This window comes from Mustelus asterias, unplaced genomic scaffold (assembly GCF_964213995.1).
Source record: "Mustelus asterias unplaced genomic scaffold, sMusAst1.hap1.1 HAP1_SCAFFOLD_44, whole genome shotgun sequence".
Taxonomy (NCBI): Eukaryota; Metazoa; Chordata; class Chondrichthyes; order Carcharhiniformes; family Triakidae; genus Mustelus; species Mustelus asterias.
Window position 1 is genome coordinate 1,374,724 of NW_027590121.1, and position 18,921 is coordinate 1,393,644.

General features: G+C 46.5%; 5 protein-coding genes across 5 annotated transcripts in view; 1 reads left to right on the plus strand and 4 right to left on the minus strand.

Annotated features, from left to right (window-relative positions):
* Nucleotides 1-18,921, minus strand: part of LOC144483022 (uncharacterized) — a 1,062,789-nt gene that overhangs the window by 663,639 nt on the left and 380,229 nt on the right. The window lies entirely within an intron of this gene.
* The window catches only part of LOC144483058 (uncharacterized), a 231,231-nt gene that overhangs the window by 169,543 nt on the left and 42,767 nt on the right, over nucleotides 1-18,921 (minus strand). The window lies entirely within an intron of this gene.
* The window catches only part of LOC144483013 (uncharacterized), a 67,729-nt gene continuing 49,255 nt past the window's right edge, over nucleotides 448-18,921 (minus strand). Inside the window, exon 4 of the mRNA XM_078201837.1 lies at nucleotides 448-1,541. Within this exon, the coding sequence (XP_078057963.1) occupies nucleotides 969-1,541 (573 nt within the window). The 3' untranslated portion in view covers nucleotides 448-968. The remainder of the gene's footprint in view (nucleotides 1,542-18,921) is intronic.
* Nucleotides 3,080-8,252, plus strand: LOC144483039 (uncharacterized). The gene is made up of 2 exons (XM_078201879.1): nucleotides 3,080-3,303; nucleotides 5,211-8,252. Exon 2 carries the CDS (start codon nucleotides 5,361-5,363, stop codon nucleotides 6,273-6,275), a length of 915 nt encoding a protein of 304 aa, XP_078058005.1. The 5' UTR covers nucleotides 3,080-3,303; nucleotides 5,211-5,360; the 3' UTR covers nucleotides 6,276-8,252.
* LOC144483054 (ER membrane protein complex subunit 4-like) lies at nucleotides 9,705-17,268 on the minus strand. The gene is made up of 5 exons (XM_078201897.1): nucleotides 17,168-17,268; nucleotides 16,404-16,515; nucleotides 16,044-16,197; nucleotides 12,512-12,672; nucleotides 9,705-11,730 (listed from the first exon to the last, which is right to left on the minus strand). Exons 1-5 carry the CDS (start codon nucleotides 17,245-17,247, stop codon nucleotides 11,695-11,697), a joined length of 543 nt encoding a protein of 180 aa, XP_078058023.1. The 5' UTR covers nucleotides 17,248-17,268; the 3' UTR covers nucleotides 9,705-11,694.

Sequence of the window (18,921 nt, forward strand, 5' to 3'; positions counted from 1 at the left end):
CAAAGAGGAAGAGTCCAGCTGTCCTTTTACAGTTCTTATCCTTCCAGCTTTGACTCCTTAAATCAACATGGGCCACATCTTGTGATTGCAAAGTCCCTTCGGGTGTTTTTACCAGATTCTCAACCCAGATTTTTGATTTAAAAAAAACTAATTCTCAAGCTCAAAGTTAATTTGTAAAACAGGAATGATTAGACAGACACAAACCTCTTCCTCAGGAAGAAATGAAAATGTATCACCATCTAAATATCCTATTTAGAATATTACAATTTTCTGTACATATTAATAACAGCCATGATCATATTGAATGGCGGAGCAGCTCAAAGAGCATCAGCCCACTGGAAGCAAAGTCATGAGATTGGTCAGTCCAGCAGAAAGAAACCCTCCGACCGTCCCACTTTGGGGAGGCGATGGCCTAGTGGTATTATTGCTAGACTATTAATCCAGAAACTCAGCTAATGTTCTGGGAACATGGGTTCGAATCCCACCACGGCAGATGGTGGAATTTGACTAAAAAATATCTGGAATTAAGAATCTACTGATGACCATGAAACCGTTGTCGATTGTCAGCGTTCTTCAGGGAAGGAAATTTGTCGTCCTTACCTGGTTTGGCCGACATGTGATTCCAGAGCCACAGCAATGTGACTGACACTCAACTACCCTCTCGAGAGAAACTAGGGATGGGCAATAAACGCTGACCAGCCAGCGACACCCATGTCCCACGAATGAATAATAAAACTGTCAGAGTGAACATGGTTCAGTTCTGGATGTGGAATAACAGCAGAATCCAGTCCCTGTAATCACTTGTGAACTCGCTGGTATCTGAACAGATTGGATAACTGAGTGAATGCCATCCTGCACAGACCCAGTGAATGGCCTCTCCCCAGCATGAAGACACTGGTGTGTCAGAAGGTTGGATGAATCAATGATTGCTTTCTCACTCAGCTGAACAGCCTCTCCCTGTTGTGAACTCACTGGTGTGTCTGCAAGTGAGATAATCGATTAAATCTCTTCTCACACTCTGGACAGCTGAATGGCCTCTCCCCTGTGTGAACTCGTTCATGTCTCAGCAGGTCAGATGAAGTAGTGAATGCTTTCCCACACTCAGAGCAGGTGAACGGTCTCTCCCTGGTGTGAACTCGCTGGTGTATCTGTAGGTTGTAGGAGAGAGAGAATCCCTTTCCACATTCAGAGCAGGTGAATGGCCTCTCCCCAGTGTGAACTCGCTGGTGTGTCTGCAACTGAGATAACCGACTGAAACTCATCACACACTTGGAGCAGGTAAATGGCCTCTCCCCACTGTGAATTCGCTGGTGTATCCGGAGGTTGGAGGAGCGAGAGAATCCCTTTCCACACTGTGAACAGATGAATGGCCTCTCCCCTGTGTGAACCCGCTGGTGTGTCATTAAGTCGGATGAATTAGTAAATCCCTTTGCACACTTAGTGCAGGTGAATGGTCTCTTTCCAGTGTGACTGCGCCGATGAATTTCCAGCTCTGAGGGGAATCTGAATCCCTTCCCACAATGTCCACATTTCCACAGTTTCTCCATGGTGCCAGTGTCCTTGTATCTCTCCAGGTTTGCTGATTAGTTGCGGTTGGTGTGTGTGTATGTGTTACACCAATGTTTAAAATCTTTTCAAGCAGATAAAAGAGAGAAATATTTCTCCTGGACTCAAATGCCGATAATATTCTGGTCCCAATAATCGAACAATTCTGTTAATTCTTCACTTGATGTTTCCTTTGAGATTTCAATCTGTAAATCCTTCCCTCCATTATCCTGTAAAAGGAGTTGACAAAAGTCATCACCGTCAGAACTGGATAGAAATTCAGAACAGATAATTCTGAATATAACTGGACTAAAAACATGTGGTATACAGTGCCGCATTTCTTAATTAGATAGGTGATGGGAAGGAGATTTGAGAAAACTATATTTACTCCAGATTTTAAAAGCAATCTTTCTGAATTGTAATGTCTCTTTGACTGGAACTATATAACGTAACGACATGCTATAATTACAAGAATAAAACAATGAATCTTATTACCAAAACATAAACATACCAAATATTTGAACACAAGATATATCTCTGTTGTTACTAATCTAAAAAGTAAACAAATTTCCAGAAAGTTCCAATGGAATACTGAAGGACAAGGTTTCACATTTTAAAAAATACTTTACAAATCAATCTAAAACCAGCATCACGAAATCATGCAAAGAGATAAACAGTATTTGAATAGACAGGATAAATTACACTTTAAAAAGCTCAGACAATAAAAACAGGTTTCACAAAATCACAAACATTTTCCCCCTCAGTATATTTGGCTCTAATTCCAGTTCCAGAGAATTTCTCTGTCTCTGTATTTCCCAGGGGGGAAAGAAAGTGTTTTCCTCACAGATGTTGTCCAGAGGATGAAGTTTGAGTCTGTGGTGAAGTTTGAGTCTGTGGTGAAGTTTGAGTCTGTGGTGAAGTTTGAGTCTGTGATGAAGTTTGAGTGTGTGTGTGAAGTTTGAGTCTGTGGTGAAGTTTGAGTCTGTGTGTGAAGTTTGAGTCTGTGGTGAAGTTTGAGTCTGTGTGTGAAGTTTGAGTCTGTGGTGAAGCTACAAACAGAAGCTGTTCTGTTTCAAATCAAACTGCGGGACTTGGAAGAATTTGATGGGAAGAGATTTTGCAAAGTCCCCTCCCCCACTCCCTCAGCTGGCAGCCCAGCACGCAGGCGCAGAGAGCGCTGCTGAGCCGAGCTGTCCGGAGCAGGCGCAGAGAGCGCTGCTGAGCCGAGCTGTCCGGAGCAGGCGCAGAGAGCGCTGCTGAGCCGAGCTGTCCGGAGCAGGCGCAGAGAGCGCTGCTGAGCCGCAGCCGCCGTAGAGAGAGTGGGGAGGGGGAGATCACCGAGCGGCTTCTCGCTCTGGCCGGAGCCGCCAGCCGGTTGCCTGGAAACCGTGGCTGGAGGAGGTGCAGGGGGAGGGGAACAATGGGTGGGGGCGGGGCTCCCGTCTCCACGGCCCCCGGGCCTGCGCACGAGAACCCGAAGATGTCACTGCGGTGCAGACTGGTTCCTATTGGCTGATATAGGCAGGCCTCCATTGACGTCACAATGCGGAAGTTTGTTGATGATTTTCAGAGTGAAACTTCCACCTCTGGACAACATCTGGGAGGAAATCAATGTCTCCCCCTTTCCATTTCTTTTCTCATTCTGGGGGAAATTGGGGACTTGCAGCTACTGAAGGGAAAGGAAGTGAATCCAGGGAGGCTGCAGACTCTGGAACGATTACAGACGAACATCGGAATTAGGAGCAAGACTAGGCCCAGGTATCTTTTTCTTTCTCAAAGATATTGACATCTTTTAGCTCCCTCAGGTTGTCGCATTTATTTATCTGGCGAATAGGATAGCCTCTTACCTAATGTTCACAATTAAAGGGGGAGTTTTCCCAGGAGAAGGCTGTTTGAATGAACAGTAAATTCGCCTGGGACAGAGATATGTTTAATGTAGTTATATGGTACGTGCTATGTTATTTATGAATCCCTATTTCTCGTCTTGATATATAAAAGGCACTGTGTCAACGTTACCTATTTCCACTGATGGAGACATTACAACACAAAAGGAATCCATTTGGCAACTCAAATCCATGCCAACCCTCTTTGGAGCAATTCAGCCAGTCCCATTCCCTCTCTATATTCCCATTCCCCTGAGTTTCACATCAGAATGGAATAGAACATAGAACATAGAAAGCCACAGCACAAACAGGCTCTTCGGCCCACAAGTTGCGCCGATCACATCCCCACCTCTAGGCCTATCTATAGCCCTCAACCCCATTAAATCCCATGTACTCATCCAGAAGTCTCTTAAAAGACCCCAACGAGTTTGCCTCCACCACCACCGACGTCAGCCGATTCCACTCACCCACCATCCTCTGAGTGAAAAACTTACCCCTGACATTTCCTCTGTACCTACCCCCCAGCACCTTAAACCTGTGTCCTCTCGTAGCAACCATTTCAGCCCTTGGAAATAGCCTCTGAGAGTCTACCCTATCCAGACCTCTCAACATCTTGTAAACCTCTATCAGATCACCTCTCATCCTTCGTCTCTCCAGGGAGAAGAGACCAAGCTCCCTCAACCTATCCTCATAAGGCATGCCCCCCAATCCAGGCAACATCCTTGTAAATCTCCTCTGCACCCTTTCAATGGCTTCAACATCTTTCCTGTAATGAGGTGACCAGAACTGCGCGCAGTACTCCAAGTGGGGTCTAACCAGGGTCCTATAAAGCTGCAGCATTATCTCCCGACTCCTAAACTCAATCCCTCGATAAATGAAGGCCAGTACGCCGTACGCCTTCTTGACCGCATCCTCCACCTGCGAGGCCGATTTAAGAGTCCTATGGACCCGGACCCCAAGGTCCTTCTGATCCTCTACACTGCTAAGAATGGTACCCTTCATATTATACTGCTGCTTCATCCCATTGGATCTGCCAAAATGGATCACCACACACTTATCTGGGTTGAAGTCCATATATCTGGGTTGAAGTCCATGAGAATTCCAGATGAGCCGAGACTGGGGTGGAGTCGGGCGATGTCACTGAGATGGAAATAGTGATGATGATGTGGACATGTGGCTGGAAGCTCATCTTGGGGTGAAATATTTCACCAGGGTTGTGAACAGCCTGGTTCAGGTCAGACATGTTGCCAGCAAGAGGGATAGAGTTGTTGGCGAGCAAGTGGAGCTTGGAGAGGGGACTGAAGACAGTGGGTTCAGTCTTCCCAGTATTTATATGAAAGAAATTTCTGTTCGTTTAGTACTGGAAGTCAGATAAGTCAGGATGGTGTGTGGGTTGGAGGAACTCGGAGGTGATGGTGTTTATACCCATCTGCTATCTTGGTCCTTCCAGTTGGTGGAGTTGAGGGTTTGTGAGATTCTGTCAAAGTTCTTGTCAAGTTGTAGATGTATAAAATCCCTTACCTTCACCTCAGCCACTCCTACTTCTCTCTATCTCCTCCCAAAGTCCTGTGTAGACCCAGGCTGTGTGGCAGGTTTCATTCCCTGAAGGATATCAGCGAACCAGTTGGGTTTGTGAGACAATCCAGCAGCTTTCTTGGTTACCCTTTCCTCACGGCAGCTCCACAAATTACCAGATTCATTCAGCTCAATTTTACAACCCACCGTTGTGTTTTTGTGGGTTCTTTCTCACTCACTTTTTTCTGTTTTAAATCAATTTCACAGGGGTTCACAAGAAAAAGATTTGCAGTTGAGAAACTGAAACAAAACATGATATCAGAACCTGATGAGTCGGCCAATTTATTGTAACCTGAATATCATTGCATTTTGAAATTGGAAGAAAAAAGCACCACTCACAGTGGGGAGAAACTGTACATGTGTTCTGTTTGTGGACAAGACTTCAACCAATCATCTGGCCTTTGGAAACATAATTGCAGTCACAACAGGGAGATGGCATGGAAGTGTGAGGATTGTGGGAAGGAATTCAATTACCCATCCCTGCTGGAAACTCATCGACGCAGTCACACTGGGGAGAGGCCATTCACCTGCTCCCAGTGTGGGAAGGGATTCACTCAGTTATCCAGCTTACATATACACCAGAGGACTCATGCTGAGGAGAGGCCGTTCACCTGCTCCCAATGTGGGAAGGGATTCAATCAGTCATCCAATCTAGCAATACACCAGCGTGTTCACACTGGGGAGAAACCGTTCACCTGCTCTGAATGTGGGAAGCGATTTTCTCACTCATCCACTCTGCTGATACACCAGCGAACTCACACTCAGGAGAGGCCATTCACTTGCTCCCAGTGTGGGAAGGGATTTGCTGACTCATCTACTTTGTTGAAACACCAGCGAGTTCACACTGGGGAGAGGCCATTCACCTGTTCCCAGTGTGGAAAGGGATTTGCTCAGTCAGCCACCTTGTTCACACACCAGCGAATTCACACTGGGGAGAGGCCATTCACCTGCTCTGTGTGTGGGAAAGGATTCAGTCGGTCATCAACTCTGCTGACACACCAGCGAGTTCACACTGGGGTGAAACCATTCATCTGCTGTGTGTGTGGGAAAGGATTCAATCACTCATCCAACCTAGCAATACACCAGCGAATCCACACAGAGGAGAGGCCATTCATCTGTTCTGTGTGTGAGAAGGGATTCAATCAGTCGTCTAAACTAGCAATACATCAGCGGGTTCACAGTGGGGAGAGGCCGTTCACCTGCTTGCAGTGTGGGAAGGGATACGTTACCTCATCGAATCTTCTGACGCACCAGCGAATTCACAAGTTGTGATTGGATTTCAAATCAGGGAGAGACCATGAAAATGTGCAGACTGTGAGGAGAGTTTCAGTTACCCGTCAGAGCTGGAAGCACCGGGGACTGTTTGAAGATGGAGGGTTTCTATAAGCTGCTCTAAGACTTGTCTTCTCGCTGAAAGCTTCAGGACAGTCTATACTCATTATAGCAAGTATATTTATGGTTTCTCACTGTAACTGAAGTGGCATCTACATCTCTGAGGAATGTTGCATATTTGGAACTGAAATTGTGCTAAATTAGAAATTAAAGTTGTTTCCTTTCACTTTTAAATATTGTTCAACTGTTAATAGTTAAGCTGCTTCATTTTTTGGAATTATATTCAAGCTGTTGTTAAATAAAGTTTGTTTTACCATGAAAGATTCCTAATTTGTCAGTGGAATTACTCCTGAAGTGAAGCATCCGATCCTCACATTTATGCCAAAATAGAAAAATTTGTTTGGATCTAATCTGGCTTCCTAACATAATTTATGGGTTCTGGTCCAGGACACTTTTGGAAGGGATTCACTCCATAATCTACCCTCCAACCACCCCCGCTTCACTCTGGGGAGAGACCTTTTAAATGCCCAGACTGTGAGAACTGCTATAAAAGCTGTAGAGAACTGATGTCTCATCAATGTGTTCACACTAATGAGAGAGCATTCAGCTGCTTTTACTGTGAGACGGGGTTCAGGGAATTATTCCAACTCCCTGTACACCAGCGAGTTCACACTGGGGAGAGGCTATTCACCTGCTCTGAGTTTGGGAAGAGATCCACTCAGTTTTGAGGTTCGATTTCCAGTATCTGCAGTATCTTATTTTGATCTGATTTTTTGTTTGATTTATTATTGTCGCATGTATTGGGATACAGTGAAAAGTATTGTTTATTGTGCGCTTTGCAGACAAAACATACCGTTCCAGCATTTTCTGTTTTAGTTCCTTTTGAAGGGTTCTCCCTCTCTCCTCCATCCTCACCGACAACAGCAAGTCTGAGGAGCTCATGGAGCTCGTCACTAAGATTGAGACAGTCTGATCAGCTGCCTCTGCTGTTTCCCTCGCTTCCATTGGGTCAAACTGTGTCTAACAATTTGCCCAACCCTAAACTCATCTTTCTTTAGTTTCTCTCTGTCAAGCAGTCGATTTAGTAACCTATATTTGTATTGTTGGATATTAGAAATAAGATATACATTTAAGTGAGTTTAATTCGGTGTTTCTGTGTACAGAAGGGTTAAAACTTTCATAGATTAATGTTAAATAAAGGTATTTGCATGTATGGGGTTTTGGTTTCATTTCAAACTGTGCCTGTATTGTGTTCAGAGAGTTTACAATGTGAAAACACACATAAGGAAAGACTAGGTAAGGAAAGACTTGGCAACCAGTGGCCATTTTGGGTCAGAAATAATTTTTGAGTTAGCTGAAGAGGAAACTGCCAGAACCATTAGGCAGAACAATGGAGTAAGGGCAAGAAAGAAAGTCCCATAAGTTGGAGAACAGATAGTTCTAGAAACCAGGGAATGAAAAAAGTCTGAGGAAAACTGAAGTCAAAGGGAATCTGAACAAGATACTGTTCCCTGAAATTAAAGAAAGGGGGAGAGAGAGGCTTCCAGTTAAAGGCAACACACATGAAGTTGGCTGGCAAAAAGCCAGACTCTGAAGTAATCCTAAGGTTGGGACTTTGGTACCACCTGTGAAACAGTAGTGTTCTGTTGATATGGCTGGGTACCTGAGAGATTGTGTGGAAGCTTGAATGCATGTGATAATCTGAGGCAGAAGAATAGTGAAAGGAGAGATTGAAATCCTGGAAGTGGATCCTTGCTGAAAAGATCTGAGAGAGTGCGTTGTTTGGGAGAACATTTTTGAGAGTGGATCTGATTGATGAAAATTTCTGTGCACCAATTTCAATGACAATGTTGCAATTTGTAATTTTACACATGACATAATCTCAGTATGATTACTCAGCATCAGGTTGTACTCTGACCGGTGCAGTGCAAATGGTGGAACTTACTGATCAAGAACCGGTCAGAGATTACATTGAATCACAGAGAATTCTCTCATTCTTGGGCGACACGGTGGTGAGCACTGCTGACTCACAATGCCAGGGTCCCGGGTTCGAATCCCGGCTTGGGTCACTGTCTGTGTGGAGTTTGCACATTCTCCCCGTGTCTGCATGGGTTTGCTCCGGTTTCCTTCCACAGTCCAAAGATGTGTGGGTTAGGTGGATTGGCCATGCTAAATTGCCCTGAGTGTCGGGGGGCTAGCTAGGGTAAATGCACGAGGTTATGGGGAGAGGGCCTGGGTGGGATTGTGGTGGGTGCAGACTCAATGGGCCGAATGGCCTCCTTCTACACTGTAGGGATTCTATGAATATCCAGAGCAGAAAGACATTGTTCGGTTTAACTAGTCTGTGCTGGTGTTTATATTTCACACAAGATACCTCCCATTCCATCTCCCTCATTTCAGCCTTTCAGCTCATCTTTCTAATCTCCTTTCCCTCATGTACTCATCACATTTCCTTTTTAAACGAGTTGTCCAGCGAGTTCCTGTGGCAGTGAATTAGTATAGATGGTGAGTGACTTGGAGGGGAACGTGCAGGTGATGATGTTCCCAGGCATTTGCTGCCCTTCTCCAAGGGGCTAGAGGTTGCGGGTTTGCAACATGCTGTCAAAGAAGCCTTGGTGAGTGCTTGCAGTGCATCTTGTAGGTGGTACACACAGCTGCCATGTGAGTCAGTGTTGGAGGGAGTAGATGTTTGTAGGAGGATTGCCAATCAAGCTGCTTTGTCTTGGATGGTGTTGAGCTTCCTGAGTTGTTGGAGCTGCACTAAGTCAGAAAATTGGAGCTTATTCAATTGGACACAAGAGTTGTGCCTTGTAGATGCTGGAGTTTGGGGAGAAGGATTAAACAGAGCTTTTAGTGGAAAATTCACCTGATCTGGTCCAGACACCACGAGGAGGTGGAAATGGGATGTGTTATGATTCTCAATTGAAACCCTACCCAACTGAAAAGGTGAACATTGAAGAGTTGAACACGGAGGGAGGGATGTCTGGTAGTGTTCTTCAGCAGTGGAAGTGGGGATCGGGATTGCGCTGGAAGAACAGGAGTGATGGTGAAATGAGTCAGCAAATAGGGAACGGTTATTTAACCACCAGCTCGGGTTACTGAAGCCTGAATATTGTGGGAGAGAAAAGGCGAGAGTGTTGCAGAGTTTAAAATGGAACAAGAGAGTCTTAAGCTGGTGAAGTCAGTGAAATCTGAGTCTTGGTTTTGTCTGCTGTCATTTTATGGAGGCCCCGTTTTGCTGAAACCAACAGAAAAAACGCTGGAAAACCTCAGCAAGTCTGGCAGCATCTGTCAGGAGAGAAAAGAGCTGAAGTTTCGAGTCTGGATGACCCTTTGACAAACCTTTTGCTCTTTTGGTTTCAGATTCCAGCATCCGCAGTAATTTGCTTTTATCCCATTTTGCTGAAACTCTTTATTTCCACAGTTACAGAATCAGTGAAAAGACATGACACATTCTTCACAGCAGCATCAAACTCACACTGACTGTTTCCTCACTCACCTCGAGGTTATCGATTCGCCTCCGGCCTCTTCCGTTCACTCCTGCTTCGGGTGTGGTCTCAGAATGGGGAGGGGACGGATTAGTGACCACCTCCCCGCACCCCCCTCCCCCCACAAACACACACAAAGAGGAACGACTCAAACACAATCATTAAATAAAGCGAAAGCAGACATACATACACACCAAACATGTATGTGCTCGCACACAGGTACACACACACATGAACTGAAATGCGTGTACACCCCGACAGACACACACTCACTCATAGACACAAGCGTGCCTGCTCACAGACAAAATCATAGAATTCCTACAGTGCAGAAGAGACCATTCAGCCCTTTGAGTCTGCACTGACTCTCTGACAGAGCATCTTACCCAGGCCCTATTCCCGTTACCCCATATCTTTACCCCACTAATCACTCTGATCTACATATTTTGTGACATAAAGCAGCAATTTAGCATGGTCAATCCACCTAACCAGCACATTTTGAAGTTTGGGAGGAAACCAGAGCCTCCGGAGGAAACCCACGCAGACACGGGGAGAACATGCAAACTCCACACAGACACAATGGGTAGCACTGCTGCCTCACAGCACCAGGGACCTGGGTTCAAATCAAGCCTCAGGTTGTGTGAAGTTTGTGCATTCTCCCCGTGTCTGTGAGAGTTTTCTCCAGTTGCTCCGGTTTCCACCCACACTCCAAAGACGTGCGATTGAGGTGGATTGGCCGTGCTAAATTGCCCCTTAGTGTTGGGGATATGATCAGTGTAAATACGTGGGGTTATGGGGATAGGGCCTGGGTGGGGTTGTTGTTGGTGCAGGCTCAGTGGGCCGATTGGTCTCTTTCTGCACTGTCGGGATTCTATGATTTATCCGAGGCTGGAATCGAACCCAGGGTCCTGGCGCTGTGAGGCAGCAGTGCTAACCACTGTGCCACCATGCTGCCCAGGTGGGCACACAGACAGCTGCACACATTACACTGTCAATCACCTGCCTCCGGCTGTCAGTGCGGAGGAAGTGAAACCAAGCTCCCCCCCTCCTCACTCACTGCTGTGTCAGGTGGATAGTAAAATCCCACGGCCACTACTGGATGGAGCGAAGGAGAGCTCCCGCTGGTTTCCGAGGGCCGATCTTTATCCTTCAAACAGCCTAACATTTGGTGGTTATCCGACAGTTTGTGGGATTTGCTGTGTGCAGTGCCTGCCGGGTTTCCCAGGTGAACAGCAGTGACTGTGTTTTGGAAACAGGAAGCTGCTGTGTTGATTCAGAGCGCTCTGGAACAGCCCAGACCAAGCACAGGAGCTAAATCATTCCCTCCTTTTGATGTTCCCTCCTGCCGTTCTGTAGGAAGAGATGGTGACTGCACAGCAAGATCCCACAAGGCACGATGCAACACACAGCCAGGGAACTTAAATTTCAGAGACGATTTGAGGGACCCCTGGGAGAACCTGTTACAGCAGCTCGAATCTCAGGAACAGGTTACACAAATCTGTGACCTTCTGACCTGGGTGAGAGAGAGAATGAGAGGCACCAGGATAAGCTGGGAATGACTGATCCAGGAACTTCCAGTCCCATCGTCAACTCCAACAGGTCCCTTATCCGAGGCTCAGCAAAGGGGGTCAACATGATAAACAACTGAATCCCCAGTGAAAAAATACACAGTCCCTGCTGTCAATATCTCCGGCCATTCCACATCGGTCACAGGTGCACGGGCCAATGTCTGTGTGTGCGTGGGGGGGGGCAGTGATGGGAGGGCATGTTACCTACAGAACGCCTGGTCCCAGGTTAGCCAGACGGTAGGTTGTATCCGGTGTCGATCGTCCTCGGGCCGTGTCTCAGCGAGCGACAGGAGGAGAGTGGGACCATCACAGGACCAGGCCCCCGCCTGTGTTCTCCACTCTCTGTGTGAAAGGAGAAGGTGGTAAGAATCGGAGTGGGAATAGCTTCTGTCGAGCCTGCTCCACAATTCATCATCAACCTCATCTCCACTTTCCCTGCAGTCTTCCCGATCCCTCAATTCCCAAAGATATCCCCACTTTCCGCACACTCCTCCCCATCCCATAATTCCCAAAGATATCCCACTTTCCCCGCACTCCTTCCCATCCCTCAATTCCCAAAGATATCCCCACTTTCCCTGCACTCCTCTCCATCCCTCAATTCCCAAAGATATCTCCACTTTCCGCACACTCCTCCCCATAGATATCCCCACTTTCCCCGCACTCCTCCCCATTCTTCAATTCCCAAAGATATCCCCACTTTCCCCACACTCTTCCTCCTATCTCTCAATTCCCAAAGACATCCCCACTTTCCCTGCACTCCTCCCCCATCCCTCATTTGTTTTTGTTCATTTGTGGGATATGGGCGTCTCTGACTGGCCAGCATTTATTGCCCATCCCTAGTTGCTCGAGGGCTGTTGAGAGTCAACCACGTTGCTGTAGCTCTGGAGTCACATGTAGGCCAGACCAGGTAAGGGCGGCAGATTTCCTGTGGTTGACTCTCAACTGCCCTCCAAGAGCAACTAGGGATGGACAATAAATGCTGACCAGCCAGTGATGCCCATATCCCACGAATGAATAAAAATAATTGGGCCCAATCTACTCAACCTCTCAGGCTCCACAGCCCTGAATGGTTTCCTCTTCCTATTTTCCTGGCTCCCCCTCACATACAGAGTGCGGATCTCACCTGGGGCGGCTGGATGAATGCCAGCCAGTCAGAGGCGTGTGTGGGCAGCAGCCCCATTGCCTGGCACTTGTAGATGGCCAGGGCCAACCCCAGCAGGTTGCCGATGAAGTAGATGAGACACTGCAGCCAGTGCTGATAAGAATTCCCCAGGACCCTAAAGACTGAGAGCGAGAATGGAAAAGCAGGAAGTTCAGGAACATGTGAGAACCTTTCCTCATAACACAACCCATCCATTTTAGGTATCAGTGTCTGGTAAACCGTCTCTGAACTGTCTCCAGCATACTTGCACACTTCCTTAAATAAGGTGACCAATACTGCACACAGTACTCCAGATGTGGTCTCACTAGTGACCTGTACAACTGAAGCATAACCTCCCTAGTTCTGTATTTAATTCCCATCACAATGAATGATAACATTCTATTAGTTTTCCTAATTACTTGCTGTACCTGCATATTAGACTTTTGTGATTTATGCACTCAGACACCCAGATCTTGATCAATTGGGCCAGTGGGCTGACGAATGGCAGATGGAGTTTAATTTAGACAAATGCTAGGTGATGCATTTTGGTAGATTGAACCAGGGCAGGACTTACTCAGTTAATGGTAGGGCGTTGGGGAGAGTTACAGAACAAAGAGATCTAGGGGCACATGTTCATAGCTCCTTGAAAGTGGAGTCACAGGTGGACAGAGTGGTGAAGAAGGCATTCGGCATGCTTGGTTTCATTGGTCAGAACATTGAATACAGGAGTTCGAATGTCTTGTTGAAGTTGTACAAGACATTGGTAAGGCCACACTTGCAATACTGTGTGCAGTTCTGGTCACCCTATTATAGAAAGGATATTATTAAACTAGAAAGAGTGCAGAAAAGATTTACCAGGATGCTACCGGGACTTGATGGATTGAGTTAAAAGGAGAGGATAGATAGACTGGGACGTTTTTCTTTGGAGCGTAGGAGGCTGAGGGGTGATCTTATAGAGGTCTATAAAATAATGAGGGGGCACAGATCAACTAGACAGTCAATATCTTTTCCCAAAGGTAGGGGAGTTTAAAACTAGAGGGCATAGGTTTAAGGTGAGAGGGGAGAGATACAAAAGTGTCCAGAGAGGCAATTTTTTCACACAGAGGATGGTGAATGTCTGGAACAAGCTGCCAGAGGTAGTAGCAGAGGCAAGTACAATTTTGTCTTTAAAAAAGCATTTAGATAGTTACATGGGTACGATGGGTTTAGAGGGATATGGGCCAAATGCGGGCAATTGGGATTAGGTTCGGGGTTTTAAAAAAGAAAGGGCGGCATGGACAAGTTGGGCCGAAGGGCCTGTTTCCATGCTGTAAACCTCTATGACTCGATCCCTCTGAATCTCTGAGCTCTGCAATCTCTCAAAATTTAGACAAAATGCTTCTTTTTCATTCTTCCTGCCGAAATGGACAATTTCAAATTTGCCCACATTCTACTCCATTTACCAGATATTTCCCCACTCACTTAACCTTTCTATCTTTCTGTACTCTCTGTATGTCCGCTTCACAACTTACTTTCCATCTATCTGTGTGTCATCGGCAAATTTGCCAAACATCCCATCATCCAGTCATTCATATAAATTTCATATAAATTTCATTCCTTGCCCCAAATTTGATTCCTTGTCCACTATTTAGTTTAAAACCGTCTCTATTTTCCTCATCATGGGGTTCGCATGAACCGGCCCCAGCACCGTTCAGGTGTTGACTGTCCCAATGGTACAGATCCCACTTCACCCAGTACTGATGTCAGTGTCCCATGAACCAGAACCCACCTCCCACACCAGTTAGGGCGGCACAGTGGTTAGTACTGCTGCCGCACAACACCAGGGACTCGGTTCTATACTGGCTTAGAATCCCTACAATTCAGAAGGAGGCCATTCAGCCCATCGCTTCTGCACCGACCATAATCCCACCCAGGCCCTATCCCTGTAACACAACGTATTTACTCTGTTAGTCCCCCTGACACTATGGGACAACGAACCATAGCCAATCAATTTAACCCGCACATCTTTGAACTATGGGAGGAAACCGGAGGACCCGGAGGAAACCCACGCAGACAGACAGAGAACATGAAAACTCCACACACACGGTCACTCGAGGCTGGAATTGAACCTGGGTCCCTGCCGCTGTGAGGCAGCAGTGCTAACCACTGTGCCACCCCTTGGGTCACTATCTGTGCAGAGTTTGCACGTTCACCCTGTATCTGTGTGGGTTTTCTCCGGGTGCTCCGGTTTTCTCCCAGTCTGAAAGACGTGCTGGTTAGGTGCACTGGCCACGCTAAATTCTCCCTCAGTGTACCCGAACATGTACTGGAGTGTGGCGACTCGGGGATTCTCACAGTAACTTCATTGCAGTGTTAACGTAAGCCTACTTGTGACACTAATAAATAAACTTTAACGCAGCCTTTCAGTCACGCATTCATCCCTCCGATCTGATCTGTCCTATACCTATTAGCATGTGGCTCAGGTAATAATTCAGAGATTATAACCATTGAGGTTCTGCTTCTTAATTTAGTGCTTAGGTCCTCATATCGACACTGAAAATCTCCTTCTTTATCTCTGTTGTTTATACCTACATTGACGAGGACAACTGGAACCTTCCCCTCCCCACTGAAATTTCTTCTCCAGCCCTGATCAGATGTCCTGAACACTGGCCCCAGACAGACACCACAGCTGCCTTGATTCACATTCTTTACTGCAGAGAATGTGCCAATCCCTCTGACTATACTGTCCCCATTATCACTGCATTCCTTTTTGCTCCCCTCACTGGAATGGTTTCCTTACCACAGTGCCATGGGTAATTGGTTCATCCATCCTGCAGCTCCCATTCATCCAAACAAGCTGAAAATACCTCAAACTGGCTGGACAATGTTAAAGGCTAAGGCTCCTGTCTGTGAGTTCCCTTATCTGTCTCACTCTCCTGTTCCTGACCACTGACCAAATCAGCAGACCCTGGGCCAAGAGGTGTGACTGCTCCCTGATACAAAGAATCCAGGTAACTTTCCCCCTCCCTGATGCATTGCAGTGTCTGTAGTTCAGCCTCCAGCTCATAAACTCTGAACCAGAGCTGCTTGAACTTCACTTACTGCAGACATGGTTGCCCTGGATCAAACTGACAGCCAGGAGCTCCCACATGCTGCAGCTGTAACACATCTTTAATGTGTGCGAATAAACTGTTTAATTATTTTACCTAATTACATATTTTATTTTTGTTTTCAAGTATTTTAGTTTTTAAGTATTTTATTAACCTTACCACCAGTTGCTGTACTTTTTTAATCCTTAAGAATAGAATAAACCGTAGTCACTTAGCAGATCCTCACCAAAAATCTAGCTTCTTCTCCTGTCGAAGAGTAAGATCACTTCCTGACGGCTGAGAAAGTTAGAAAGCAAAACAGCACCTCTTTCCCTTTCTTCTCTAACTCCCTTAATTACCCAACTCCCAGAACTCTATTCTAAGCTACATTCAAGTGATGCCGGTTCAGAGCTGTTTCTGAGCTGCAGATTCGATACAATACTCACTTGCAGACATGGACATCAAGGCCTGTATGGGTCTCCAGGCCATCATGCACACCATCATGATAGGGAGGATGGAGATGGTGTTGCCAGCCATGTACATGATGAACAGATTCATGGGCAGCTGTTTCAATGGGCCCAAGGCGATGTCCCAGCAGCGCTGAAAACAGAAAGTGAGCAGGGTATCAGTAAAGGGGGCCGGTTAGGGGAGGCCATATACTGATCTTATATCCAGGCCTTGAAGTAAGCATGATGATTAACCCTTTATCACACAGGCTGCTGTGGTTCACCAAGGTACTTCACCACCGTGGACAAACCAGGGGCGTTGTCAGTCACACACTAAAGACACATTCAAATCCAACTTACTTTCTCAACCAGGATCCAGTCTGTTTCTTGGACACAGATGTCTGGCAGCTGTTTGTCCGAATATGCGACTGGGTACATGGAGTCTCTCTGGCCACACTGTTGATCACGGCTCCTGTGAGAAACAGAAAACACAAATTGGTCACCCTTTCAAGACCTTCTTTAAAGAGGGAGTCTCTCTGTTGAGAACCCCAACGTGGTGGCAATAGTGCCAGCATGAACTAAAGCTTGGGCAAACCTCGGACACACACTGCCGTTGTGTCCATTGAACTGCCACGGGAATGGAGGATGGCAGAAGTGGATTAGTGTCAATTGATAATCAGGGTGCCAATCCGCTTGCCCTCCATTTAGGGACAAAGTGACAAATCACCAGATGTACCAAATTGTATCTTGAAAACAAACACTGCGGGACATTGAGAGAGATCCAGTTCAGCACCGGGTCCTGGAAACGAGCAATCGTTCCTCCAACCACCACCGCAGTTGGCACCTGATCAGGTGGAGGGGCTGAAACCAAAAGGGCATCTCAGGGTCATGACCTGGGGAAAAGATGCCAAGTGGGGTCTGAGTGATTTCTGGGGGATTTGAGGGGCTGCTTTGTGCTGAGGAGCTCGGTGAGGGGTAAAAGAGGCGTGAAAAACCCGGGGTTGGGAAGTTTTGGGTTGGTGCCACATCCCCGGGTCAGTGTGCGATGGCCTCCCCTCAGGAGAGACGGGCTGACCCGGCTTGCCTCCTACTCGAGCCCCCGGCTTCCCGCGCGGCCTCCGCACCTGCTGCTGCCGCTCAAGTTAAGCTCGAAGGTCCACTTGTGCCAGCGCGCGCCGTGGACAAGCCCCGCCCCTGCCGCCATGACAACGCCGCCGACCGTTAACCGTCCCCCGCTTTCAAATCTGATTCAGATCAAGAGAAGAAGCCGCACGCTTCCGTCAACAAAACACTCCCGCTGCAATGCGCATGTGCGATCCCAACCGCCTCAGCGTTCTGCGTGCACCGCCCTGCGTGCACCGCCCAAAGCCCCGTCCCCACATCGTCGTCATCTTTGTTAGGGGCACATCTGTTCCGACTCTTCACCTTCTGGCCAAATGGAGCACGTTTGCCCCGATGGACATCACTTAATGTCAGAGATATTTGCAATATTGAGTCCAGATGACCCTTTGTCAAAGCAAAAAGACATAGAAAGTGGGAGATATTTATACTGCAGGGTGAAGGAATGAAACCAGGGGAAAATACTGCTCATGGTTGTGATGCGCGATATATCACACGGGAGGCAAGATGTACTCGGGAAATAAAGGCTTTTATTGCCAACAATAACGGAGCTACTATATACAATATACAATCTCAGACTAAAGGGTCACCAGGCAGAGCAGTGACCTTTATACCTCTCCCAGGAGGCGGAGCCAACTGGGGTGTACCATAGGACTATATTAACAGGTAGAACAGCCCAACCCTAACCCCAACAGTAACATATCTACAGACTCATCGTACTGGCCATACCATGGCTCAGCACTCCTGGTGGCAACCAACAATGGATCACCACAGGTTGTCCACATTCTCTCTGTGGACAGCCATTACAGCACCAGGGACTCAGGTTTGTTTCTCGGCTTGGGGTGACTGTGCGGAGTCCGCACGTTCTCCAGGTGCTCCTGTTTCCTCCCACACATCATCTTTTTCTTCTCATGAAAATCCAGTATTTCCGATCGCTCTGAATAAATTTTGAGGTTCAAGTCAGAGCGAATAAATAAAAGCAAAAATCTGTGGATGCTGGAATCTGAAACAAAAACTGATAATGAACCCCTGTTCATTATTCAACATTTAACATCAATACATTTATTTATTCTGCAAGTCCTCATTCTGAATTGAATATCTCTGACATATGCAGCATTGAATTGCAACTATGACTGGCCAACAAAACAGATCGAGTCACTGGTTAATGCACACCCCATGATGCTTATTTGAGATTGACCACAGTCAGTTTATCAACAAAATCAAATATGTTTAATGGGAAGAGATTTAAGAATGATCAGTTAGTTTATTCTGGGTGTGAAATATGCTGGCGCCTAAATCCCATTCATCTATCGGAAAGTCCAGTAGATCTGCAGTGAGCCTCGATTCCCTCAACAGCATGAATGGTTTTCCCTATATTATTATGAAAACGATTTTAAAAAGATGTTTCTGTGCAATGTGCACCACTTCCTCTAGTTCAGTTACAGTATCACTTGTGTCTGTCTTTATGAGCACACACTACGATTAGACATGTTTCATGGATTGAACAAGTTGCTAATATATGCACGGTGTCAAAATACAAACATTTCTTTCCTGCAACGACATCTTAAAATGCAGCATTTCTGATTTTCCTGAAAGCATTTGAGACCGAGGTCAAAACAAAGATAACATGGCGACAACATTGAGAATTGGATAATGTTCAGCAAATAACCAAAATCATGCATACTTCCTGAAATGATAAAGTTTCTGTCTGGTTTTGAACCAGAGACTTCTTACGCGTTAGGCAAACATGATAACCACT